Below are 26,919 nucleotides of genomic sequence, written 5' to 3'. Positions count from 1 at the left end.
AAAAAATAAGTTAAATTTAAATTTATTTGCACTTTTACATTAATATTTAAATTTATCTTTTTTGTTCTAACAACCATAGCCAAGAATAATATAATAAATAAAATAAATATCTATGAAAAAAAAAACATTTTTGGCAAGACAAAATGCGTAAATTTCAAATTTTGTCAAAAGACTTTCTTGTCTAACTGGCAACGCCCTTGAAGAGAGGTAGGCTACCAATCGAAGGATGCCCCTTTCATGGCGTTTCACAATTAGTGCAACGCATCGCCTGCGGTTGTCTCTGCCACAAACAAGATTTCAATAAGAAAATCTGAAAATCAAGCAAATTTAGCAGCCAAAAGCCAAATAATAATAACAACAACAACTACTAGTATAGTATAACAACTGCGTCGCACACGCAGCCAGATTTTAATCAAATTCACAGCATTGTTTGCCTGTCAAGCAGCAACGGGCGATTATCACAGGCGCAGGACAAGGGCGAGAAGGAAAGAGGGAGGACGAGGACGAGAACAGCAAAAGAGGCGCGACGACAACGCAGAGGCCAGCATAACGTTGTAGTTGGAGTTGAAGTTAAAGTTGTTGTTGTGGCAAATTCCAAGCGCATTTCATACCGCACCACAGGCAAAACAACAACAACAAAAATAAATGCCAGCAAAAAGCCATAATGCTGCTCCATATTGTGACCACGGTATAGGCATCGCGCGTGACCACAGCTGCCCCAAGCTCTGAGTACCCACCCACTTATCGTAACATTGCTTCATGGCCTATTCGCTTCTGACCGACAAACAACGCGTCTTCATCATGTAAAAACTCATGAATATTATTAAAACTCTGAACAGCTATCAAATTCTTGTTATAACATCAAATACTCTTGCATGCGTTGAGCTACCAAGATAGCATCCAAAATTTACATTAGCAAGCGCTAATAAAATTTCAAAATTTTAACGGTGATCTTTAAGAGGAAAAAGAAGCTGTTTCTGGCTGAAAAGCATCCGAAAAATAGCTTAAATAGCGAATGCAAAATAGCTAAAAATCTAGCCAACTTTTTCGCACCGGCCGAGACAGCTGATTTACAAATGTATTAGCAGTGCTGCCAGCTTGGTTTAATAGGAATGTTGCAACAAAAACTGACTAGCAAGTTAGCGGATTGAACCCCATTTCCAGTTTGTGATTAATTTCTAAAATGTTTAAAAATCTGCTATAATTTTAAAGCTAGAAGTTTAAAAATTTTTGTAGAATTTTTGTTTGAATTTTGTCACAATTTGTCCTCCTGAACGCACAACGAACTGCCAGCATTCATATAAAGTATCACGTATATTTTATTCAATTTCAATTATAAATTTCACGAAAAAGTCATAATTGTTGTGATATTATAAAATTTTGAGTTGCGAGCCGCTTGGAGATTGTGATAATTTTTTGACAGTGTGGCAGCCTCAAATGTCAAGACAATACTGACGGCACTGCCATCTTTTTTAAGCTATCTGACACTCTTGCTATGTTGCCAGATCATTCAATATACAAAATTCTTGTTTAGAAAGTGCAAATCTTACGGTCACACTCTGAAATTATCGCGATAAATGTTTTAATATCGAAAATAAATTTGTCGATAAATGTGTGTCGAATTTATTCCGAACGACTCGATACAACTCTAGTTTATTAAAAGGTAAATAAATAATATAATACATTTGTTTTGTAATAATTGCTGTTGTTGACGCTAAAATGCAAAGTATAATAAATAAATTGACACTATTGGATCGAAAACCTGTTTATTGTGTGAGCAACCATAATGGTTGAGAATAATTTTCTCTTGTGCTGCTCGTTTGCTGTTTAATTTGTGCGTCATCATTGTCTGCTACGTTATTGTTAATACATACATATGTGCGTACATATATGTGCAATATTGTTGACGAACTAAATTATTTGCCGGTGCACTGTACATCACCATTCGTATTACATTCATACATATGTTTGATTAGAAAGTCGGCAACGCTTGTGGGTGTATGGGAAGCGTGCGGGACGCGGGATGCGCAACAGCAGCTAAAATTTCTCATTGTTTGTCGCTGGCAATCACCGCGCGCTAAAAAAAAACCATAATACAATCATTACTCACGCAGACAACTGCACAAAGCAGACAACAACAAAAAGTAGCGCCCGTCACCTCCCCTGGCCTAGAGATATGCACGCTCTCTCTCCCGCTCTCGCGATTGCCTGACGTTGGTTTTGCGTTCGGTGACGAAATGAATTCGATGTCGATTTCGATGTTGTTTTCGTTGTCGGCACGCGCAGTTTTTTTCAAAGGTCACGGGCAGTGAACGGACGGTCGTGCGGGCGAGCGGGTGGGCGGTCTGACGGAAGGACGGACAGTCTGCGCCGTGTAATTGTTTTGTTTTGCCACAGAAAATAGCGCGAAAATGCGAGTATCTAAGTAGAGAATAACCTCTGTTGAATTGATTTCAGGCGCCAACATGGACTTCGCCAGCGTATTGAACAAAAGCGAACCACATCAGCGCACTATAATACATCTGGATATGGATTACTTCTATGCCCAAGTAGAGGAGATACGTGATCCCACATTACGTTCCCGTCCGCTGGCCGTCCAACAGAAAAACATTGTGGTCACCTGCAACTATATAGCCAGGGATCAGGGGGTTAGTAAGTTAATGCTAGTGACGGAGGCGCAACGTGTCTGTCAGAACCTGGTGCTGGTCAAAGGCGAAGATCTGGCGCCATATCGCCTCATGTCCCAGAAAATCTTCGATCTGCTGCTCAACTACACGCCCGACGTGGAGAAACTGGGCTTCGATGAGAACTTCATGGATGTCACAGCGCTCGTGGATCTGCGGCAAGCACACGCGGCGGAGGCACAACGAAAGCCCGCAATTGGACACATTTATCCCTCGGATGGCACACCACTGTCAGCCTGCAGCTGTGGCTGTGCCCAGCGTCTGGCGATTGGCACTCGCATCGCGCAGGAGATTCGGGATGAGCTGCATCTGCGCCTGGGCATCACCTGTTGTGCCGGCATCGCATACAACAAGTTGCTGGCCAAACTGGTGGGCAGTCGACACAAACCCAATCAGCAAACGGTGCTGGTCTCCACATATGCGGAGCAATTCATGCGGGAACTCAATGATTTGCACAGTGTGACGGGAATTGGACAGAAGACGCAGTCACTCCTCATTGAGGCTGGAGTGACGAGTGTGGAGCAACTGCAGCAATGCGACATGGAGTTTATGCGCAAGAAGTTTGGCTTTGAGACAGCCACCAAATTGAGGGATTTGGCATTGGGTCGTGATGGCAGCTCAGTCCGGGCAACCGGAAAACCCAAGACAATAAGTGTGGAGGACTCCTGCAAGGCCATTTCCGTGCATACGGATGTCACGGACAAGTTTCGCATGCTGCTCAAGCGACTGATGGAACAGGTAAGCTACCCAAATCCTCTGCTAATACTCCCGCATTTATTAACACTCCTTCTAATCTCGACAGGTGGCTGAGGACGGTCGCATTCCCATTGCCATTAAGGTGGTGCTACGGAAATTTGACTCACAGAAGAAGAGCAGCCATCGGGAGACGAAGCAAGCCAACATTCTGCCCTCCCTCTTCAAGACCTCCGTGTGCGCCGGAGAAACGGGCGTCTGCAAGGTGCAGCTGGCGGATGGCGCCTTGGACAAGCTGCTCAAGATTATAATGCGCCTGTTTGAGCGCATTGTGGATCTGAACAAACCCTTCAATATCACACTAATCGGCTTGGCCTTCTCCAAGTTTCAGGAGCGCAGAGTCGGCTCCTCGTCCATAGCCAACTTTCTGATCAAAAAGGCCGACTTGGAGGTGCAGTCCATAACATCGCTAACGAACACGAGTCTCACCAGTCCAACGGCGGATGGCAGCCCGACGGCAATAAGCGGGGATGAAGCCGCTTTTCGATCCTCACCGACCACCTTTAAGCCCAGTGATCAGTTCTACAGACGACGCGCTACCACGGCGTCTCCGGTGCCCATGCTCATGGACAATGGCTCCGAGTCGGGGGCCACCAACTCGGATTTCAGTGATTTCTCTGAAACGGAAGTGGAGCCGTCGCCCAAGAAGAGTCGCATCGGTCGCGTTCTGGTCTCGAAGCGCAGTCGCCTGGCCGTCGATGTGGCGGATTCGGCGGCAGACGTGGCCTCACCCAGCAAACTGCGCGTGTGTGATCTGCGCCTCAACTCACGGGACAGCGAGAAGGACTTTCCAATGAGTCCGATCGCTGGCACATCCGGAGCAGCTGCCGCTCCACGTTTCCGCACCATTCAGCCGCCCAACACTTTGCTAAATCGCATCGATGGCAGCCTCCGTTTTATGCCCGTCCGCACTGCCAGCCGCATGAGCTCCAATGCCAGTTCCACAGCCTCATCACCGCTGCCCTCACCGATGGATGACACGGTCAGTGCACCATCCACACCCACTATTGCACCAGCGCTACAGGAAGCTGCGCCCGCACCGAGCACCGAAGCAGCAACCGGGGATTCCCTTCCACATATTGCTTGTCCCGCTGGCGTAGACGCGCAAGTCTTCAAGGAACTGCCCGTGGAGTTGCAGAACGAATTGATTGCCTCCTGGCGCAGCTCCCTAGTTGTGGCAGCCGCCAGTGCAGCGGCTGTGGAGCAGGCGACAACCAGCAGCAACTCCTCCTCCGTTAGCAACTCAGCCAGCGCCAGCAACAGTGGTGGTGGCCAGCAGAAGAATACGTTATACCGATATTTCCTGAGGAACAAGTGATGAGGTGCGTTCAACGCATCTCTGCTTAACTTAATTAAGATTGATTTCTACATACATATATGAATATATATATGTACTTGTATTTTTGTAGGTTTGTGGTATTAGCATGTATATGTCATAGATATGAGCTGAATTCAATACATTTATTTATTCATAAGTATACACTTCATTAAATACTCGAATTACAATTGTTTAGGTGCCCTACTTAATCTTATGGACAGTACAAATTATCCGAATCGGAGCTTTGTATGTCCTTCTCACATCTCACATATATTCGTTATATATTATATTATATATTTAAAAAAAGAAGCGCATTTTCTTTTGTTTTTGTTTTCTTTGCTGTTTGGAAACAGTTCTTGTCTAAATTAAGTTGACACGCTTAGAGAATGGCAGTTGTCATTCTGACTTGATACAAGTTAAATCGAAATGCATACAAATGGTTTTATGTAGTTTACCTTAATGGCAACAACGAAATCTGTACAAAAACAGTATACATATTGTTTAGGGCAACCTATTATCATACTCTTTGTTTAAACTATAATAACTACATAATAAAATCAAATGTGAAGTCTTTGAAGCAGGATATCTTTTGTGTGTTCGGGAATCGGATATCGAAATGAATCAGTGGCTCAGCCAGCCGCATTTGATGAAGAACTTGCGCAGTGAAATTTCCATAGGACTGCCCAACGATGGAGCACCACTTAGGCAGACTGTCTTCAATGATAAATACGTTGTGGGTGTAATGTTGTGCTTCTTGCACACATCCAGCTCATTGTGACTGAGCAGATTGCTGCCAAGCGGCTGTGGCAGACGCTTCAGTTCATCCAACTGTGTGCGCAGTATATAGCTCATACTAGGTGTTGTCTCCTCCGGCGGATTATGGCTGCCTGCGGCGGCGGGTTCGCTTAGGTGCAACTGCTGATGCAACTGTGACTTGGCGCCGCTTTGCAGCAGCTGCTGCTGATGTTGTTGGTTGCCCTTCGCTGCTGCTACTGCTGCTGCTGTCGACTGTGGCAGGTTCGCCTGCACTGCCGTCATCGTAGCCGTGGAAGTCGCTGCCGTCGCTGTTATTGTCGAATCCAGTGTCATTGCCATGCCCGATCCCATTCCCACCCCCACCCCCATCCCCATCGTCATTGTCGTCGGCAGCATCGTCGTTGTCGTAGCTGCCGACGATGTCCGATAGCTATCCAAGTAGTTTCTGCTGGGCAATAATGCGCCGGAGCAGATCGGGTCGCCGATGTGGTGCATGCTTCTTGGTGCGATTGAACTTGAACTTGCCTCGGCGCCGCTTAACGGTTCGCTGCAAAATTAAGTAAATATATACATTTATATTTATATGGAAAACCATATATTCAAAAAACTTACGCCTTTCTGGGATTCGCTTGCGGGGAGTGCAAGGAAGAGCTTAGCGGCCGAAGACTTCCATTGTAAAGCTGTGTGTTGTCCTGTGGTTAAACATTGTCTTATACAACCATTCAAACGCTGCGAGTTGGGCGCGTTGATAATACAAAGGAGCTGAATATCGTGAAAGTAGACAAGAGACAAGAACAGTTTCTTCAATTTCTGCGATTACATAGCTAACGCTAGAGCTGGAAAACCATCGATGATCTATCGAGACTATTGAATATTGAAAACTATGGCATTTTCCAGCTCTAGCAAATACACGATATTCAACTCGCCATGCATTCAAATATAATTGGATTGTTCTTAAGATCATGGCACACTTACAGTCTTCCCGTGGCCATATGGTCCCGTGGAACGATGCGATGCCATGGCCGCGTGCTGCTCAAAGTGACAGCAATCATCGATCTTGGTGATGCCATTGTAGCGATATCGATACAGTTCCGACTGTCGTATGCGCAGTTCCTTCTCCCGCTCCAGCGAGCCGAGTAGACGTTCATACTCGTTGCTGGTATAGAATTGAGCAAAGACGCGAAAGCGATCACGGAACTCTTTCTGCTCCTTGCTCAGGCCCGGATGCAGGGCATAGTTGCGGTTGCGAAAGAAGTTGGACACCAGTTGATAGTCCCGCACCATACGCTTTCGCCGGGCACGCTCTCGGAGGCGACGGGTGTAGATGTCGACGTGGGCCAGTTTCAGCATCACATCGATTTCCACATCCTCCGAGCTGAACGTTATTGTGGAGATCAACTGCTCGGCTGTGGGATCATATTCGCGCTCAAAGCTATCACGATTGGGCATGTAGCCCAGTTGGAGCGCCTCCTCGTTGCTTATCTCTAGGGGTGGCAGGCGGGCAAGTGCATTGGCGCCCAGTGGACCAGTATCATCTTCTGTGTGATCGATGAGGATGGGTCTCTGAGACTGAGCCGGCGTCCAGGTCGCCTTGCCAATTGTGCCATTTACAAATTTATTTACATACTCCTCCTTGGCATCCTCGGCCGATTTGGTTTCAATATGCTTGCTTACGTCCTCCCAATTGCCGAAACCATACTGCTCAATTGCGTCCAGCAATCGAATCTCCTCGCGTGCAGTCCAAGCTCCTTTGCCCCGGAATACGCTCAATATTGCCGTACCGGTGTCCATAAACTGATAAGCATGGTTGTTTTGATGTGCGCCAATCTCTGCGCCAGTCGCAAAGCACTAAAATATACATATCATATAAGCATATCATAATTTACTACCGTTTGTTTTTTTGCTTCTTGCTGCGTACACAAAAAACAGCTGTTTAAAAACAACATTGTGAAATCGCCCGCCCGGCTATATATGTATGTACAGTTTTAAATGCGTCAGCACTTACATATATGTGAGCTGTCAATTTGTGCGTCATTTATATGTATGGGTGTGGTGGACGACACACGCACACAAGCACAACAGTATGTGTACATGTACATGTTACTTACTTGCAGGCATAGATCGAAATTTTCGCACTCAGCACAATGCACACGTATGCCTTGGATATCATCCTGACAATTTGTGCAATTATACTTTGTGAACAAATCCGCAATTGTAGTCATTATCACTTTTTAAAGCGATTTTTCTTGAAAAAAACGAATATGCGAAAACGCACTATGCTACAGCCGCCATCTTGGCCCAATAACAGAGTTGCCGGACCGTCAAAACTATAGAATCTCCATTGCTTGGATGTGTGACCAACGCAACGCAGTGAATTGTGCGATGGCCACAAGCGCGCGCGAATTTAAAATCAACATTTTATTGGATACAATATTTTATATATTTATTGAATTTGAAAAGTTTAATTCGAGAGTTTTGCCTTTTTCTTGTAGTTCAATTTTTACGCTAATATCACAAAAATAATATATAAACTAAAATATACGAGAAAATGTTGCGTAATATCAAACCGAAACCATTAAAATTCATAAATACACATGTACATATTTATACATAAATAAATATAAATACCGATTTTGTCAGTGCTTAGCTTAAATGAAATTAAAAACTTGAAAGAAAATATATGAATATAAATAAAACGGTGGTAATGGGAAGGAACACTTATAAAGTTATCAAACTAAAAATAACAATTAGAAAGCAATTATATGAAAATGCAAATGCGTTGATTGATATTGTGATACTTAAATCTAAATAAATGAATTACGCTGGGCTTTAACAGTTGTAGGAATTACTAAGAAGCTTGCTAAGATAAGGATATATTAAAATTGATTATTCATGATTAGTAGTATACGTTGAATATGTTTATAATATTGCTGCGTCCTTCCGATCAGCAGCCGCTTTGGTATGGGATTCTCAGGATGAGGACTAGTTAATGTTGCATGGCAATTGTGGTTACTGTTACTAGTTTGCTTAGACCAAAATAATAAAAGAACTAAAGCGAAAAATCAAGTTTTACACAGTAAAAACACAACATAAAAACTTTAAACATAAATCTTATGGCAAGTTGTTATACAGCTGCGTTTTTAAAACGCGCACTATATACTTACAAACATTTCAATTCGAATACCTAAAATCATCTAAATAAGTCTATTTGAGCGCCAAATTCGAGTTGTTAGTCGCACCTGCCTGTGGGATTGATCTGAGCTACAACAATACAAATATAAATACTTGTATTGTTTTGATAACTTCGAGATTCAATAGCGAGAAAGTACAATTTAATTCGATTTTCTTGCTAGTGTGACGTAAGGAACTAAGAAAAACTATCCACACGACACAGGCGCGACGACAAGCGTTGTCATAAGCGACAGGCAGCAGCTAGGAACATCCTTGAGCCGCATCCTTGTCACCGAAACGAAACTCATAAGTAGTTATTGATTATACCGCCCTGGGCTTGGGCTGGCCAAACACAAAAAAATGCAAAAACGATTCCTAAAACATAACTATTAACTAATTTGGTATGTAAAGTCTTTGTGTCTTTGTCCACAATTTGATTATGATAAGAAAAATTCCGTTGCTTAAAATAACCAGAAAAGCTAACTAACAACAGCAACAACAAATTGCCAGCAAATTCACAAGGGGATACCTGGATTATTATTGGGTCACTCGATGCAATACTGGCGGCTGCTGTCCTCCTCAACAAATGTGGTTCTTCTAGTTCGTCAGATTCATTATGTGATGTTGATATTGGCAAGGAAGCATTTAAATGTTGGCTAAGCATGGCTACAACTGGCACTAATGCCAGGCAATTGGGTTGGGATAGGTAGGATTTAGAATTAATTCTAGTCCCTTTTATATGCAGCTCTGTGCACACATTGAGTTCTAAAACATTGTTATCCCGTTGGCTGCTGATGCTGCTGCATCGATCAATTCTAGGTGTCGTTGGTGCGGAATTATTAGGTGGTTGTAGGTTAAGTTGCTTTTTGATAAAATACTTGTGGGTTTTGTTCATCTTTAGTTACGGTTGAATCTGCTTCTTGGGTTTTTTTAACTCAGCATCTTCGTCACGCTTGACTTCGGTGTAACGCTCACCCTTAAGCGATACTATTTTGTTGTCCCGATAGCGTACCAGCTTACGCGGTTCCATTTTCGGTACCACCGGCTTATACTCACGCTGGGTAGCATTCTTATCCACATAGGAGTATCTGCAGAGATAAATACGTTATAGGTCAAGCATTATATTATTATATTATACAGGGAATCAAGCCGAAACAAATATCTGTTCCGGTCCGTTCCGAAAAAAACTATTTCGGTCTTTTCCTTTCGGTTCCGGTATCAGTAGCGGTACAAAAATGAAATGCAATAACAATTAAATGTTATCAAACAAAATATTTAACAGATTTGTACATATGCACGTACTATATGTACGTATTCTATCCAGACAAACCTTACTTAAACTTTAAGTTCATTTTTAACAGAACGCAAAATAAGATATGGTACACATTTTTTTTTAAAAAGTTTACTAAAAGCGTACCGTAATTAAAAAAATTATTTATTTCCAGAACTATTAACGGAATCGGTTCCGGAATTATTCTCTGATTTAATTCTTTATTTACCTGGCTATTATGCGATTCTTTAGCTCATTATCGTCGACAACAACGTTCTTCTTGAGGACCAAAGTATGGGACTTGTCGGTAAGGCTCTGGTTGGTCTCCTGGCGATGCAATAGGATTTGAGTAGCCCCATCAATGTCACCCTTGGAAATGGCAATGCAATGCTTTATCTGCAACAATAACATCATGGTAATGAGGAAAACATTCTTGTCATATACCTAAAATTTGGCATACTCAGAGATTGGAGATAACTTTACCTCAACGTAGGCGGTGTCTGGGAACATCTCCTGCAACACCTCGGCCTCATCTAAAAAGTAATCACAAGTGGAGCTGGAACTATCGGTAGAGCCACCATCGCTGTTCTCGGACAAGTGTTGGGATCGCTTGCCGCTGGATCCGCCGCTGTTGCTGCTGTTATTCGAGGAAAGCTCATCTTTCTCGGAAATGGATGAATTGCGTGCACGCAATTTGGACTCGGGTATAATACTCGATAGGCTCAAGGAGCTGTGTTACACAATATATTTAAATAAATACCTACAAAAATCATAAAAATTAAAAAACTTGACTTACTTGAGCGACAAATTGACCGTATTGTGATTGCCTTGGTTCTTTTCCGTTTCAGTTAGCTCGTTGGCCAGCTTGTAAATCCATTCGCAGATGACGCCCTGATCAATAGTGGAAAACTCCTCAAAGTATGCGCCCATCATCTCAACAAAGCCCTCGACATCAAAACACGGATCCTGCGAGGCTTCCTCGAGAATTGATATAATATAGGAGAGCACAATCTCATCCACTACGCTAAAGTCGGCACCTGGAATATGGGCACTGACAAACTGAACAAGGCTGCGCTTCACCATCTCGTGTTGTTTTTCCAAGTTGGTCATGGTTCCAGAATGCTCTTTGCCTGCTTTTTTCTGTTTTCTGTTTTTTTTTCTACTTGTCGTTCGGCGAATGTCTATCGTTTGCTTCGCCTTAAATGCCCTACGTGTTGTAAGTGTGCAAATGGACAGCTGACCTATTCAAGTGTGGAACAACAATATCAGCACCACTTTGAGACAAACTTAAACACAGAATATAATTTAAATATCGTACTTTTTGCTTGCTGCGCCTTTCTTTCGCTGAATGCTTTTGCTGCTTCTTCTTCTTTCCAATCAATAATACTTTTACAGCGCAATTGTGATGGTTTTAATCGATATCGATATAAAAATACCAAGTGTCAAGCTTATCGGCTTAACTAAATTTAAATTTTAGGTAATGCAAATTGCAAGTTGCAATAACTTTGCATTAATTTAACAATTTGATAAAAGTTTTAATTTCGAAAATAGATAAAATAAAGGTGAACATTAGAATAAAGGTTTAATGTTCATCATCTATCATTGAGACAAGTTACAAATTTAATTTTTTTAAAATATTTCAGAAAATCAACAAAATTGTAACAAAAATTCTGCACAAACTTTACAAATTCTAGCTTTAAGATTAACAAAAATTAAAAAAAAAAAAGAAGTATTTTTTGCAATGCTACTAGCTTTACTATTTACGGCTTGCCAGACCGGATATTTTTTCCTGCCTGGGTGGCAACCCTTCGGTATCAGACGCCGCGAGTTGTAAAAATAACAATTTGAACAACTTTAATTTGATTTTTTATGGCCTTCTCCAAGTTTAAATATAAACCGATACCTTACATTTTAAATTGGGTCATGTTTAAAATCAAAAAGAGAATTTCCGATAGAGTTTTAGTATAGTGTAAGCACTGTCCAACAAAGGCCTTGATTCGAGCCCAGCTGCGCGACGGGACAGCCAACTTCCATTAGCACATCAAAGTAAATAGTAACGGGAAATCCTTCCCTTAACTCTATCTCAAATTTTATAAATAAAACTTTTAAACTTGGCAGCGTCTTCATCCACATCTTATAGATAAAGTGGCAGCAATGAATAAAGAAAAAAAGAGAAAGTTGCGGCAGCAAGGATTTCCAAGCTACGCAAAGTGCCAAAATCTGACATGGACGTATCGATGGCTATACAAAAGGATTCCTTAGACGAGGAGGATTCGTCTTCTGATGATCTTGATGTAACTGCAACAAAAGAGAAGCTGTGTTACCTGCGTTTGGTGCCAGAGATCGAGAAAAAAAACCAAATTAGGGATGAAATTCAAATAAATTATTCAAATTCAAAAAAATAAATAAATAAAATAAATATTCACTGAACATTATAGTTTCTCAAAACGAATCAATATAATGAATACCTTTATATATAATCTAAAAAAAAAGTCTTTAATTTTTTAGTCTATACTTTGTTTGCTAAAATATCTTGCACATTTTAATTTTAAGTAAAGCAGGTCAATGCTTCATAGAAGCCAAGGCATCGTTCTGATAAGTTCACGTGAACTTGTGTTATCAAAATCTCGGCCAAGGATGTGCTGAGGCTGCATCTGCGTTAGTTCAGTCTTGGTTGTTTGTAGCGGTTACCAACATTATATTTAGATATAGTTATCTTTGAAGTTCAGGGCCTTAATCACTGCCGCATAAAAGAGAATCCAAAATAATAATAAAAAAAAATCACAATGCGAAAGAAATACCAATGATAAAATATACTAAAAATGTAAATGCAAATCGGCTTTGAAACAAGTATTTCAAGAGGAAAGACCCGGAAGAATGATGGACCGTTATCTATATATTGTCTATACAATTGAATTGCCTATTGGGACAATAGCAAATATTTGTGTAGGCAGTTAACAGGTGAGTTTGGGAAAGCATTGACTGATCTATGGCTTATTTTTCCCATAAGCGAAATGTGTTAACTGGTGGATTTGCGTAATTGCTCGTAATGGAGCGGCGACATGTCATAAGAGCTGCCTTTTCAGTACACAAGCTAACATTACAATTTGCTTCACTGACAGCGATAATAAATCAATTAAGCTAAGGCTAATTTTACGCTTCTTAAGTAGTGTCTGAGTACAGGTATCTACATATTGTTGTCTTTCCTTTGACGTGCTTTTATTTGTATCTTTACCGGGCGGTATCTGAGATCTCTCGAGAATCGCGCATGACACTAAAGAGGTTAATAAACTTTTTAAAAATAAACAAAAATCATTTTGCACAAAATGGCAAATCGCAGTAATAACAGTTTTGCTTTCTTTTGCTCCGCTTAACATACGCAATAATTGCTTCAAACTTGACCTTACCACCGAAAATAAAAAATAAGTTTACAAAAAAAAGAAAAAACAAAAAAACCCCAAATCGCAACTCAAATCGGCAATTAACGCGGCATCGACTTGGCTTCGACTTGCATCAAGTCGTACAACAAAGAAACGGCAAATGGATTGACCAAGAGCAAGTTATAGCTAAAATCAAAACCAAAAACAAAGCGAGAGGGTTGGCTTCGCGTTCTGGCCGCAGTCGACGTTTGCGTCGCAGTCGACGCGTCGCGTCCGTCGCGACGTCAACGCCTCGGCCGGCGGATGAACGCGCATATTTTATTTATTTATACAGCCGAGCGTGTAGAACTCCGTATTAGTGTCTTCTTGGCGTTCGCCGTTGACGGTTTTCTCGTATCTATCCCAGCTCCCAGTGTGTGAGTGTATCACTAGCTCAGCGTTCAGTGTGTGTGAGTGTGTGTGATTGAAGGTGTGCTTTTAGGTGCAACGAGATCATTTGCATCTACAGAGTACAAAACAGGTACGGAAGTGACTGATCTATCGGGGATAAAATCTAGTGAAAGTGACATTAACCTAGAACAAACAAATCTCATAAGTCTTAAGTTTTTAAACATACATTTAGACATTTCGAAACTTGAGGCTACATCGTCCCAGAGTTGTGGGCTGTAGCCAACTGCCAGTTAACTCATGTCGTCAAACTAACAGGCTCAACAAACTAACTATTTTGTACATACAGTTGGTCAAGTAAATGTATTGACAAATTCAAATATTCGCATATTTTATTTTGCAAAAAAAAGAATATTAGCCAATCTTGTTTTTGTTTAATATTCTGTTTGTACTTTATTAAAAGAACCAACAAGATTAATTGGGTTTAACAATTTTAAAAACTGAAAGCATATGTTAATTATTTTTTTGTGAAAACAGTTACAAAACACACTGTCTGTAGTTGGTAATATTTACACTCTGACTTGACTGCAGTTACTCGAGTTGAGTTGACTGTCAGACAGTCAGCTCTGTTTAGATCACTTTACTTCACTTTAGTTCGGTTTGGTTCGGTTCGGTTCGGATCGGTTCGGCACAGCTTGGCTGCCTTGACTAATTTTTGTTAGTTGCCATTTGTTGGTCTTTGCTAATGCTTCTTTATTGGTGCTTGGCGCTTGACTCGGCCTGTCTGATTTTTTCTAGTTGACCTTAACCCAATGCAATGCACATAGATTAAGTGCTGAAAACTTGTCTGAGGAGCTGCTGCTACTGCTGCTGCTGCAGCTACTGGCTGCAATTTTGCCAGTCAGCCAAGGCCAAGACTGACAACTTTGAGGCGGCCAAAACTAAACGCTTTGAACTTGTAATCAATAAATGGCAATTGCATTTGCAGCTGCGCGAAGATCAGATTTAGCCACCTAGCCCCGCCTATTTCAATCAACCCCCAGAATTTCATGGCCAAGCACATACCTATGTATGTACGAGTACAAACCCAAATGGAGCATTACTTTGGAACCAAAGCACGTGCAATATTCACACGAAAAGCAAAGCATTTTACTGCTGACAAGCGACAAAATGCCAAAGAGAGAAAAATAAAAAGCCAAAACCCCAAAAACCTAAAACCCGAAACCCAATTAACGTTGCAAATATTTACCAAGTAATTAAACGCTAACCCAGGCACAGCTCTCGATGGTAACTGGCCCGTCTGTCCCATTGTCCATTGTCTACGCCTGTTGCCAACGCACCGTTTCGGCCACACTTGTCTGGCTCTTAAATTAATCCGAGGGCTAAGTCACAGATATGTTCAACCATTGCTAATACACTTACGAGCCACTTAGGCAGAACTAAATGATTGGCCTCTGCACCTTATATTATTTATGTAAACGAAACTATTTTTAAATTAACTACACAATATTTTTTTTTGGAAGCTCAGAATGCCAGTTTAAGAGAAGAAATATTCAGAAAATAATTGAAAGATATTCATACATTGCTTAAATAGACTTGATTGATAGCGAAGTTCAAAAGCTTGCAAGTAATTATGAAAATATAATGTTCAAAATATTATACGAGATACAAATTGAAAGTAATCACTTTTCAACAGAAATAGATAAATAAGTGGAAAACAATACTTTATTTTTAAAAATGACACAGTTATAAATCAACTTCGGGCTGTTTAAGTATATGCATATAGAAAAGGTAGATTAGACCCTACACTCTGTGTGTGTGGAATGTCTATGGACGATTGTTGAATTTAACATAGCACGTATGCGTGTGAAAATCTCGTTACAATATGTACACACGCTAAACATCCGTCCGTCCCGGGTTCAGATCTAATGGGGTGCAGGGTTACGGGTATCGGGGTGTTTGGTTTTGGGGGTCACACGGCTTTTGTCAATTTGTGTGAAAAACGAGGGGAAAAATACAAAAACACATTTGTCGGCCGATTGGCGTGTAATTATTTGCTCAGTGTAATTATGTAAGTGCAACTTACAAGTTGCAGATGCAGCTGCGCTTAAGATCATTAATTGCAGCATTCAAATCGTGTGAAAAAAGAAGAAGATGAACTCAATGGGACCAGTGTGACCTTAGCTCGATTGTTTGAAATTGGCAGCAATTTTTTTTATCTTCGATTTGGGTGATTTCCCCACATCAATTAGATATATCAAGCATCTCGACAAATTTGTGTGATTTTGTTTGGTAATTTGGCATGGATTTTGGAGTCGATGAAACTGTATACACATTAGAGTGGGTCAAAGCAAAAGACGGTCTCTTTTTAAAAGAATTTTAAAATTAATGCAAAATTAACTTTTTTATTGAGAAACTTGACAAAAGTAATTTTGTTTAAAATTCAATTAAAAAAAGTCTAATTGGGACCGCCAACTAATTTTTATCTCTAAATTCATCATAAATCGACTTCTATTTTGGGTTTTCTACCTCGGCTTACAGACAAATACCAATTTACATAATACGTTTATCTATTTTTAAAAAAGGGAAGCTCGTTATTGATTTTAGACAAACTTTTTAGAATTCGTCGTAGATTACGATTTTGACAACCGTTTGGTTTTACTTCATACAAATTGACCCACTCTAATACACATATTGTACTCGTAGATCGTTGGGCAATTCCGATTCTGACAATGCTGCGATTTGAGACGGCAACAATAACGAGAGACAAATACACGCTGTTAAAGGCTACAAAATTCGCAAAATCAATTATGCATACAAATCAATTAAGTCTTGCGTACGCTGCTGTTTTTTATTTCATGTTGATTTCTTATTTATTTATTTTATCTTTTTGTTATTGCTTTTGTTTAGTTTTATTCTTACATTTTTACATTTTTGCTAATGAGGCGCACGCGGAAGAGCCTAGCAGTCGCTGACAGTTTGGACTGCCGACCAGCGGGCAGCGGTCAGCGGTCAGCGGACAACGGACAACGGACAGCGGCCTTTGCTTTACAAAACGGTGGCAAACTGTAACAAACAACACAAAAGGTGCTCCCAAATGTGGCAAGGCCAAGGGCAGAGAGGATAGAGAGGTGGATAGGGAAGGGACAAAGTCAGCGTCAGCGTCAGTCACTGGAACTGTCAGCAGTCTGTCACTTTGTCAGTTTGTCGGCTTGTCCGTTTGTCCGTTTTGTCAGCTTACTCGACTCTACATTGGCGTCACATTTTTGGTCGTGATAATGCCGCACTGCTCATTTTCCTGTCTCCAGTGTCAGTCTGACTCTGACGCGAGCAGCTCGATCAGCTGATGCCATGCATACAAATCAGAATGGGAATGAGATCGACAACATCATACGGCTCGCAACGCTGACCATTAAAGGTGGCTCAGACGCTGTGTAACCTGGACCTCATATATAGTACTCTGGAATTGGCCGAGCTGAGCTGCAAATGTGGCACAGTCAGTGTGCCAGTGTGCGTTCAGTAATAAAGTGATCAAACCATCTCTGTGATCAGTTGTCAACAGGTGTTAAAGAAACTGTGCACTCTCTCGATTGATTGTACGATATCAAGTATACGCCAGGTGTACTGCACGCGCCTTGTTATTTTGCATAACAATTTGTAACTGGAGCATCACATAATAAAATAAATAATAAAATCAAAATTAGAGCTGTTAGAAGGCTTTGCATGGAACGTTTTCGATTGAATACAATTCAATCAGTATTTATAAATCTCACATTTTAATTTACATCAAGTTCAATTCAATAATCAAATTATAATTAAGGCGCGATTTGGTGGCCTGAATCATCTAAAATTCCAGTTGATAACTGGAAATATTAAGAACTTGCACATTATACAAAACAAAAAAAATACTGGATTCTTCTGTGGCCCTTACGAGGCCACTAACCGGAAGTGTTCACTGTAATACGGATCTAGACACAACGAGTAGATGAAATTCAAGTTACCCAACAAGTTGCCCGACAGCCACAAACGATAACAAAAAAAAAACACAAACAAGTAAAGCAAACGTAAAGTAATTGAAAATTAATGTCTCTTAATTATTTAAATATACACATTGATAAACACATTTAGTTTAAGAATAGAAATATAGTAGCATAGGAAGATTTAAATGCAGACAGACCCCCAAAAATGGGCAGGTAATGTGCTCAATTCAATGTTGTTCCGCATGCAATTTAAATAACAAAAGGAATACGATTACGACTACATACTATATGTGTATTTATATTCGTATTTAAATGAGTGATCCACGAGCGAGTTATCCAAGCAGCAAATGTTTCTAGTATATATATGTTAATGTTTAGAACATTGCCTTTATGTGTCTGTTAGGTGTATGCGTGTGAGTGTGTGCGCCATCTTGAATGCTGAGCACAAACACAGATACAGATACACTTGGCATCTGCAAGATGAATGCCAAAGTTATACGACTTTAGTGCCAAGGCGACAAATTCAAATCTAGCCTTGAAGAATGCCACTACACACACACACACACACGCACACACACTTAGGTACAAGTTGATCAGGTCTTTAAGCCACCAAGTTGTGGTTGAAACCGCAGAACCACTAAGAAACTACAAACACCAAGAAGCCGAGACTTTTAATTATGCGAATTCTCATGTTATTGATTTTGAAATTATTTTTTTTTTGTTTTTTGATAACAACTTAACGCTGCGACTGCATATGGCATATGGTAGATGACATTGATCAGCGATCATTGAATCATTGTCGTTCTATAGATGCCAATTACTCGCACTTAGTCGCTGGCGTCATTCAATCGTCAGTCGTTTTTTGGGCTTGCGTCCCCTTTGCATATGGGATAAGCATTTTCTTTTCATTAAATAAAATATTTGCGTGCTTAGCTGCATTCCTATGCCGCGCACGCTCACCTGGCCGAGCATAATCAAGCAACCGGCTCCAGCTCCAGCTAAAGCGGACGTGCGTGGCCTGTCTAAGCAGCTGGGCTTAGAATATTTCATTCAATAATTTGGCAACTCGACGCACGGACGCACGGTCGGAACAAACGAGCGTCCAAAAATATTCGCTAGCTAACGAAATTTCTAAAATTTGGTGGTTTCTTTCATTGCAGTCGCAGCCAAAATGACGACCTACATGAAGATATTCAACGAGCGCATCTCCGGCTTGGCCAAGGGTGTGGGTAAGTAGCTAATCATCCGATCTGTTTCGCACCTGACTAAATAATACAAATACGATTCCATTCAGATGAAACTGTGGACAGTTGGTTTTTAATGAGTTCACCGGGTCCTGTGGTGGCTGTGGTAATGATTTATCTGGCATTTGTGCTCAAAATTGGACCGGAGTATATGAAGAATCGCAAGCCAATGGATCTAAAGCGCATTATGGTATTTTACAATGCCTTTCAGGTGTGCTACTCCATCTGGATGTGTCATACGGTGAGCACACATGGCGTATACTTATCGCAATCGCATCACTAAACATTGTTTATTCGTCCTGTTCACAGTCCATACAGGAGAGCAATGTTATATCATCGATATTCTCCAAGAAGTGTGAGATCAATCGTACTCGCGATCAAAATCTGAGACTCTATTCGGGCGCCTGGTTCTATTTCTTCTCGAAGATCATCGATCTGCTGGATACCACGTTCTTTGTGCTGCGCAAGAAGAACAATCAGGTGTCGTTCCTGCACGTCTATCATCATACGATTACAGTGCTCTTCTCCTGGGGCTATCTGAAGTATGCGCCCGGAGAGCAAGGCGTCATCATTGGTATCCTCAACTCCGGTGTCCACATCATCATGTACTTCTACTATATGGTCGCCGCAATGGGACCTCAATACCAGAAATATCTGTGGTGGAAGAAGTACATGACCAGCATTCAGCTGATTCAGTTTGTGCTCATCCTGGGCTATATGCTTGCCGTGGGTGCCAAGGGTTGCAACATGCCCAAGACTCTCACATTCTTCTTTGTGGGCAACACGGTCATCTTTCTATATCTGTTTGGCAATTTCTACCGCAAGACCTACAACAAATCGAAGAGCATCGAGGGCAATGGAATGATCCGCAATGGCGGAAGGAGCCTCAATCTGGCGCAGTCGGCCCTGCGTGCTGCCGGCGGTATGGGCTGTATGCCAATGCAAACCACGAACAATAACAATGCCAGAGAATTCAAGCCATACCTCGATCTGAACAACAACAGTGTGAAACCCCTGAAGCTGGAATGAGTTAACAAATATCTGGGCCCCATTTACGTTGGGAACCGGTTGGGGTTTTGTCTTTAGGTTAGCTTTACATTTCTTAGAGCGGGGCTTTAGTCTAGAGTTTAATGTATCCTTAACCCTATCTGTATATGAAAATATTCTGAATAATGAACTTGTATAATGTACGTGTATAATGTATAGTGTTTATGCCAAACAGCAGAAGATTACATCCAAATACCTAGGCGTGTAAGTGTAAGTGTGAGTGTACGTGTGTGTGTATGTTTAGCTGTGTATGTGTGCATGTCTGTGTCTGTGTTTATTGCTTTAAGTATTGAGAATTGCAAGAAACTTATTATTGATTTTCGAATATGAACTGTTTCTGAACAAAATAAAATAATATTTTAACATTTTTTTATTTAATTGGCATTTTGTTATTGATGTTTCTTTTCTATTTATATATATTTTTCAAGCTTTTCGGGAAGATTCTTTTCACATGCCAAACCAGTTGGATATATATGTATGTATATCTGGCAGTCCCATGGATTCCCCGTAGTTTCTAATAAATGGTTGACTCTTGCACTGAATATAAACGGGTGTCGGGCGATTCCCAAAATATGTTTATGCAAATTTCCAACGTCTGAACTTCTTTTATTGCAATGATTAATGCCGGGGTCATTAATTCATACAAATCTCAGGGCCTTTCAGGCCGGACTTGACTCGCGTGCCTCATAGTTATGCAATTGATTTTTATTTGTTTTTTTTCTTTCATCGAAACGGTGAGACATTATGGCGACTTCGAATAATAAGAGGAAATTAGAAATTCTAATTATGTATCATAGCCGGCTTCGGGTTAGAGCAAAGGGCAGAAATATTATGTAATAGTCAAATATATGCATATAGAAATGTATACTTAGATACATAGTCCCGAAACTTGATGTGGAGCCGAAATCAAGTTTGTGTCATTCAAGTTATTCCTGAAACTGGAAAACGATGGTCTGACTATAGTCGCACACCCTTGACTAGTTTCAACAGAGCTCATATCTCATTAATCACCAAATATGCAAATGATTTTTAGAACGTTGCTTAACGACTCGTTTCATCCAGAGATCAAATAAGCAGCGCGATGGTCTTAAGACCTTGTGATTAATTTTGGTATAAACTATATAATATAATTTGGTCTTTTCTTAACTGTCTATTGTATATACGAGATGTATTATAACCCAAAATCTGTAAATTTATTTAACTTCTTATTCATAGCATATTAAAAATCGTTGCATATTTTAAGGCGTTGACTGAAAATGTTTTAGGAAATTGGTTGGAAAACGCACAGCAGTCAATTTTCAATTCCACGTTTTTCTCAAACAATTGAAATATTATATATTTTTGTAATTTTGTTCTCTTTGCTTTCACATTGCTAAATTAAAAAAAAATCCGCTTTATATTTCATTAATTCGAATTTCCGAAATTCTGATTTGAACGAGTTTAATAGAATTCCAATTGGCATCTTAAATCGTTTAGCGACCGCCAGATAGTGACCCTGTTATAAATTAAACGAAATTAAAATATGATAAAGCCACCCAATCAAACGATCAACATATCAAACGATCAGACGATCGGACGATCAGCATCACACACTTAGCGCTTGTGGTCAAGATCAAGGTCAAATGCGAACCGGCTTAAATGCTACTGTTCGCATAGCTTGTTGAGACGCTCTTCAATGATGGCTTAAGCTTCCGCTTTGGTTTTAAGGTTCCGTTTTGACTGATTGATCAATAAAAGGTTTTGTGGAAAATCCATGGCTTGTACTCATCGATTGTGTTTTTTATCTGATTATCTGAGCAACTGCCATCTTCAAGGTGAGCTGGAAATAAGTTTCGAATAGAGACAGAGCCTATGATTACCTGATTGTGTTTTGTGTTCTAGCCACTCATGGTGTTAACAATGGCAATGTCTATTTTGCAACAATATTAAAATTCATGAACTGGACATACTGCATAGCCAGCATCGATCAGATCATGGACCTGTTCGGACACTCCCAGCGATCAGTGATTTAGCCAATACGTTACTCGTATTTGTTTTGGCCATGTCTAAGGTACCATTTTGAGCACATTAATGTCTTTCTGTTTCCGCTGTTTTTGTGCGACTGTCGAAGATTATTATAGTCGTATTCATATGCGAGTACATATCCGTATGATATTCAATAAAAAGCGCAAATCATTAAACACCAGAAATTAAGTATACGCAATAAATTTTGTTTGTTTAGAAAAATTATTTAATTTTAATATGTATTTGTAAATTGTATTTGTATTTGTGGTTTCTTTTCGTTTATGCCTAATTACTTTACATACCAATATCAATATGAATATTATTCTATATGTGTATACAAATATAAAATCTATGCAAGACATTTTGGGTACCTTAACTTATTTACACAACTAATTTCCTCGTTCACTTAACTTAATTCGGCTGTGGGCCGAATAAACATACAACTTCTTTCATTTTGTGTCGGTTCATAAAGAAACACAAACATGACATACATCAAACGAAGCGATGGTTGTGAAAAAGCATTGAACTGTTTGTCTACTAACTCAAACCTCATTCTCAATATTATCTCTGATCTTCTTCTTTTTTGGCGGTAAATTACTTAACAAATTAGTCAACAAAGTTGTACATAGAACAAACGCCCGCTTTATGGACAGAATGTTCAATTTCATAAATGCCATTTGAAATTTAACTCCTCATACGTCTGCTTTGTATGATTATTTGGGAAATGGAAGACTTAGGGAATGGGAGAACGGCTGGATGGTTGGATGGGGTAAGGTGGTATGATATTAGCCGGTCTTTAAGCATCTCTTACAGCACCTTCTTCTGAGCTGTCGATTCTTGGATGGCGGCATTAAAGTTCTTGGCACAGCTGTCGTTGTTATTGTCACTATCCTTAACGGCCTTTGCCTTGGCCGCTGCCTGCTTCTTCTTGTAGGACTTCTGGTAGAAGTCATTGAACAGGAAGTAGAAGAACACGGCATTGGGCAGCGTGAAGCAGACAGACCATCTCGGATAACCACAGTCTGTGTACAACAGTTGCGTTTGATGTATGAAGGCGCAGCAGAATTGGATCTAATATAGGATTAAATTTAATTTAGATTTTAATTATTTTACAAGTTATAATTTTCTTACCATTTGCAGATTGGTAATGTACTTCTTCCACCACAGATACTTTTGCATTTGGGGTCCAAAGGCTGACAGGAAATAGTACGAGTACATGACGATGTGCACAAAGGAGTTGATCCAACCAATGAAGGTACCATGTCCGCCAGGATAGTATTTGGAGGTTCCCCAGCTGATCATGGGCATAACCGTATGATGATACACATGCAGGAAGGTCACCTGCCGATCATTCTTGCGCAGCACAAAGAAAATCGTGTCCAGCAGCTCAGTTATTTTGGCCATATAGTAGACATAGACAACACGTGCCTCTCTATATGCCTTTGGTGTGCGCGACCAGTCGACAGGCTGGCAACGCCAGCTGTAATATTTCCAGATAACGACGCCCTCGTACACCATCCAGACACTCAGTGCCACCTGAAAGAAGTTATAGACCAGCAAAGTGCGTTCCAGTTTGAAAGGTTTGCGATCCTTCATAAAGCGAGGTCCCCAGGATAGCACAAAGTACAAATAGAAGCCCAGAATTGTCAGCAATGGCAGTGGCGACTTGATCAGAAACCAGTCATTTGTACGCGGATCTAAAAGATGGCAATATTATAAAATAGGATATTTATTTGAATTCTCGATTTAAGTACTCACCAGCCAATTCAATGAACAGAAAGTTCCAATAATCCGTTTGTGATGCGTTCACGGCCGCCATTTTTAAATTAGTTTCTTGTTCCTCTAATTATTTTAGTTGTTTTAAAGTTGGAGGGTTATCGTAAATTTTCTAATGATATTTAAAAATCTGCTAAGCGCGCATGCGACTTCCTCGAAATGCTCGAATCGAACGAGTTTTATCCAATGTGCTGAGGTCGGGAATCAAAATAGAAATTAAGTTAGAAAAAGCTTGCGTTTTTTGTTTTATTTATTTTCAAGATCATAAATATGTATTTAAAATTATGCTAATACTGCTTAAAAAGAAGTAGAAGAACTGATCAGTCGTCTTGGCGCTATTATCATGTTTTTAAGCTTTTGTTTTGCTGCTTTTTCTGTTGCCGAGCGAGCATGACTCGCTCGAAACTAAAGAAACTCGAAAGCAGTTTACATCTTTGATGCAAATTAAGATAGAGAGTTAGGAGATGTTGTCTGTTTTCTATGTTTTGGACCAACTCAATGTGAATGCTGTTGAGCCACTTGTTGGACAAAAGAAAAATTATCTTGTAACAGCTAAAGTAAATTATTCTCATTATTATGAATTAAACAAACAGAGAAAAGCAACAACTTACATAAAGCATGTTTACGGTAATTGGAGGGGCGCCTAGGAGGATCCAAAGATCGTCATAGGATGTTTGGTTTTCATGTGTGTGGAACAACACGAAACCCGAAATTATAATCTTACGTATATGATAATAATTATATCACCACGTTGCTTTAACCGCAGCTCTCAACCGCTAAATAATTGTAATAAAACAACAACAACAATAGCAGCACTAAAAATAACCGCTAATAACGGTAAACATGACGGTCAGTTGGCTGCAACAAGTAGAAACTTGAACTTCATAAAGGCCATTTGCAGCTTAAATAATATATCAAGCGGCTATAAAGTGGCATTTGTTGTTGTTGTTGTTGTTGTCATTTTTGGTCTCAATCGATTGTTGCTTTCGATGTGTTTGGATTTTGGCCATTTTCGAGGCTAATTCTAGTTTCAGCTTTTGTTTTTATACCATTTTTTTCACACCATACTCGTAGTTCTGGGCAGCTTCTTGAGCTTTTCATACGCTGAGTTCGATCAAATAAATATTTTGAAGGGCAAGTTGGCACACAAGCAACTTGTTTACTTTGACTTGGCTCATTTCCTGCACTGTGTTTTTTTTTTTTTTTTTTTTATTTTAGCTTTTATTACTGTTGTTTTTAGCTATTTGTATTTGCTGCAACCATAAATGCGAATTGAACCAGAAAATGAGCGTCGAAAAAGGTGCTAAGAGGTGTCTGCAGTTGAAAAACCTTTTCGAAAAACCACAGCAACAACAACAAAAACCAAAACTGTGCCGCACAGAATCGAGTTTTTAAATTATCAATTTTAAGACTGACGCATAGAGAAAAATAAATAAACAAATGGACATACAAATGAACCATCAAATTTGCGCTTGGCTAATGAGCAACTAATGCTTAAGGCCTTGTCATATATATATTCAATATTGGTCAGTTCTGACCAATGGTCAACCCACTGCAACCTATGAGATACTTGTGGGAACCAGACAACTGTAAAAGTCACATAATTCGCGGTTCGTTGCGGTGATATGTCACATATGACAACATCGTGTTTGCTTGATCATCTTTAGATTTGGATTCGGCGCGTTTCCACATGGTTAGTCATTTGTTAAAATGGGTTTGGGGATTGTAGGCCTTGGCTACGCCTTAGGTGAGCACCAAAATTGTGTCAACAATTGCCAAAAGCAAGTTTTGTAAGAAATGCCCGCCATTTTGTTGAAAGGGCCCAAACGAAAGTTGAATGACCTTGACGAGCACCTATTGACACTCGTGTTCAGATGGGATTTGCATATGATTTGCATAGTTAGTACAGTGCTTAGTTCAGAGTTTTCAAATGCCTAAATTAGCAGTATTATGAACAACAAAAAGATCAGCGCGTAGCACTTTAAAAAATGGTTAAATGGGTCGCATTCTAAATAGGCCAACGAATTTATCAATAGTTTTTAAGGCGCTCATCCTTTTGGACACACACACACACAAAAACACACACACTCCTCACGGCTTTAGATATGTATATACAAATGTATATACATTAATGTCAATAAATATGAATTTATACACCGACAAAGTCGATCACAAGCACCTGTTGCAATCGTCACTTAATTTACAGCAGCAACAACAGTGACTGCTCTTAATGCTAACACCATGATAACTGTTTTTTTCTTCTTCAGTATTTACTCGACTGCAACTGCTTCTTCTTCTTCTTCTTTTTTAACAGATCTTTATAATTATTGGTATGTTATAGGGAGAGAGACCTCTGCTGACATCCGCTACCCACGAGACTTGTACGCGTACTGAACTGCTACGCCGATTTGTGCGCCGCTATGTATCAAAATTTCGTCAATAGGTTTTGACTTAAGCTTCCCCCTACCGCTTTGACTAGTTGGAGTCCGCTTCTTCTACATAAGCATTAGTTCACTGTAGTCGCTGTTGTTGTTGCTTTTTTTTCTTTGCTCATCTGCTGTTGAATGTTCTTTTGGGCGCTTCATTAGGCAAGCTGGGAAGCTGCGTCGTATCGCATAGCATCTTTCAAATGGTACACTGAAAAAAAAGACTCACTTCTAAAATCAAGAATATTCATCTAAAATATTTTTTTCTTAAAATAAAACCATTTTAACACCAAATTTCAACTACCAAGAATTTTCATCTGAAAAATCGCAACTCTTTATATATAAATAAAAATCTTAAATAGTTAGAAAATTATAAATATGTCATATCATACTTAAGGACAAAATTAAAAATTTTTCTTTATTTCTTTTGTTCATTGTCGTAAATCTTAAGCACATGTATTCTTATAATAAGAACTTGGTCTTATTTGATCAAAACCATTTCTCGACTAATTTTTTAGACCAAATTCTTAGTTTTGAGACCAAAATCTTCTTTTTAGATCCTATTTTTAACAGTGTAGTCTCGTTTTTCTATTGATAATTATAATGACAACAGCTTTTTTGCTATAGCTTACTGAAGTAGTTGTTGTTGATTTTATTGTTGTCTTTTTGGTGTTTTGTTTGCCGGTTATTGTATTTCAAATAGTTGTTGGCTGAATTTTAATT

General features: G+C 39.9%; 5 protein-coding genes and 1 long non-coding RNA gene across 11 annotated transcripts; 3 read left to right on the top strand and 3 right to left on the bottom strand.

The window, feature by feature from the left end:
• Window positions 1-1,624: 1,624 nt before the first annotated feature.
• LOC117790215 (DNA polymerase iota) lies at window positions 1,625-4,913 on the top strand. 2 transcript variants are annotated; one of them, XM_034629559.1, is made up of 3 exons: window positions 1,625-1,663; window positions 2,458-3,422; window positions 3,487-4,913. In XM_034629559.1, the coding sequence occupies exons 2-3, from the start codon at window positions 2,466-2,468 to the stop codon at window positions 4,753-4,755; spliced, it is 2,226 nt and encodes a 741-aa protein (XP_034485450.1). In that variant the 5' UTR covers window positions 1,625-1,663; window positions 2,458-2,465; the 3' UTR covers window positions 4,756-4,913. The 2 variants fall into 2 exon arrangements, with proteins under 2 accessions (XP_034485450.1, XP_034485449.1); XM_034629558.1 differs by lacking the exon at window positions 1,625-1,663 and adding an exon at window positions 2,198-2,374.
• Window positions 4,885-7,814, bottom strand: LOC117790216 (transcriptional adapter 2B). Of its 3 annotated transcripts, none has more exons than XM_034629560.1 (4): window positions 7,620-7,814; window positions 6,487-7,359; window positions 6,124-6,203; window positions 4,885-6,058 (listed from the first exon to the last, which is right to left on the bottom strand). In XM_034629560.1, the coding sequence occupies exons 1-4, from the start codon at window positions 7,731-7,733 to the stop codon at window positions 5,377-5,379; spliced, it is 1,749 nt and encodes a 582-aa protein (XP_034485451.1). In that variant the 5' UTR covers window positions 7,734-7,814; the 3' UTR covers window positions 4,885-5,376. The 3 variants fall into 3 exon arrangements, with proteins under 3 accessions (XP_034485451.1, XP_034485452.1, XP_034485453.1); XM_034629561.1 differs by having other exon boundaries at window positions 6,124-6,191; XM_034629562.1 differs by having other exon boundaries at window positions 5,798-6,058; window positions 6,124-6,273.
• A 113-nt stretch (window positions 7,815-7,927) lies between these two features.
• On the bottom strand, window positions 7,928-11,352 carry LOC117791671 (CUE domain-containing protein 2). Of its 2 annotated transcripts, XM_034631483.1 has the most exons (6): window positions 11,271-11,352; window positions 10,749-11,193; window positions 10,436-10,682; window positions 10,182-10,348; window positions 9,561-9,770; window positions 7,928-9,497 (listed from the first exon to the last, which is right to left on the bottom strand). In XM_034631483.1, exons 2-5 carry the CDS (start codon window positions 11,060-11,062, stop codon window positions 9,584-9,586), a joined length of 915 nt encoding a protein of 304 aa, XP_034487374.1. In that variant the 5' UTR covers window positions 11,063-11,193; window positions 11,271-11,352; the 3' UTR covers window positions 7,928-9,497; window positions 9,561-9,583. The 2 variants fall into 2 exon arrangements, with proteins under 2 accessions (XP_034487374.1, XP_034487373.1); XM_034631482.1 differs by having other exon boundaries at window positions 7,928-9,770.
• A 508-nt stretch (window positions 11,353-11,860) lies between these two features.
• Window positions 11,861-12,115, top strand: LOC117791957. Its single transcript, XR_004618121.1, has 2 exons — window positions 11,861-11,998; window positions 12,071-12,115. It is a non-coding gene; the product is annotated as an uncharacterized LOC117791957 (long non-coding RNA).
• Window positions 12,116-13,692: 1,577 nt separating this feature from the next.
• On the top strand, window positions 13,693-20,142 carry LOC117791393 (elongation of very long chain fatty acids protein 7). 2 transcript variants are annotated; one of them, XM_034631129.1, is made up of 4 exons: window positions 13,693-13,852; window positions 18,860-18,928; window positions 18,994-19,184; window positions 19,253-20,142. In XM_034631129.1, exons 2-4 carry the CDS (start codon window positions 18,871-18,873, stop codon window positions 19,970-19,972), a joined length of 969 nt encoding a protein of 322 aa, XP_034487020.1. In that variant the 5' UTR covers window positions 13,693-13,852; window positions 18,860-18,870; the 3' UTR covers window positions 19,973-20,142. The 2 variants fall into 2 exon arrangements, with proteins under 2 accessions (XP_034487020.1, XP_034487021.1); XM_034631130.1 differs by lacking the exon at window positions 13,693-13,852 and adding an exon at window positions 17,435-17,788.
• Window positions 20,143-22,197: 2,055 nt separating this feature from the next.
• On the bottom strand, window positions 22,198-26,148 carry LOC117790761 (elongation of very long chain fatty acids protein AAEL008004). Its single transcript, XM_034630314.1, has 4 exons — window positions 26,122-26,148; window positions 23,753-23,961; window positions 23,126-23,691; window positions 22,198-23,065 (listed from the first exon to the last, which is right to left on the bottom strand). The coding sequence occupies exons 2-4, from the start codon at window positions 23,811-23,813 to the stop codon at window positions 22,802-22,804; spliced, it is 891 nt and encodes a 296-aa protein (XP_034486205.1). The 5' UTR covers window positions 23,814-23,961; window positions 26,122-26,148; the 3' UTR covers window positions 22,198-22,801.
• Between the last annotated feature and the right edge of the window lie 771 nt (window positions 26,149-26,919).

The sequence above is a fragment of the Drosophila innubila genome (assembly GCF_004354385.1).
Source record: "Drosophila innubila isolate TH190305 chromosome 3R unlocalized genomic scaffold, UK_Dinn_1.0 2_E_3R, whole genome shotgun sequence".
NCBI lineage: Eukaryota > Metazoa > Arthropoda > Insecta > Diptera > Drosophilidae > Drosophila > Drosophila innubila.
This window is presented reverse-complemented; position numbering and strand designations above follow the sequence as displayed.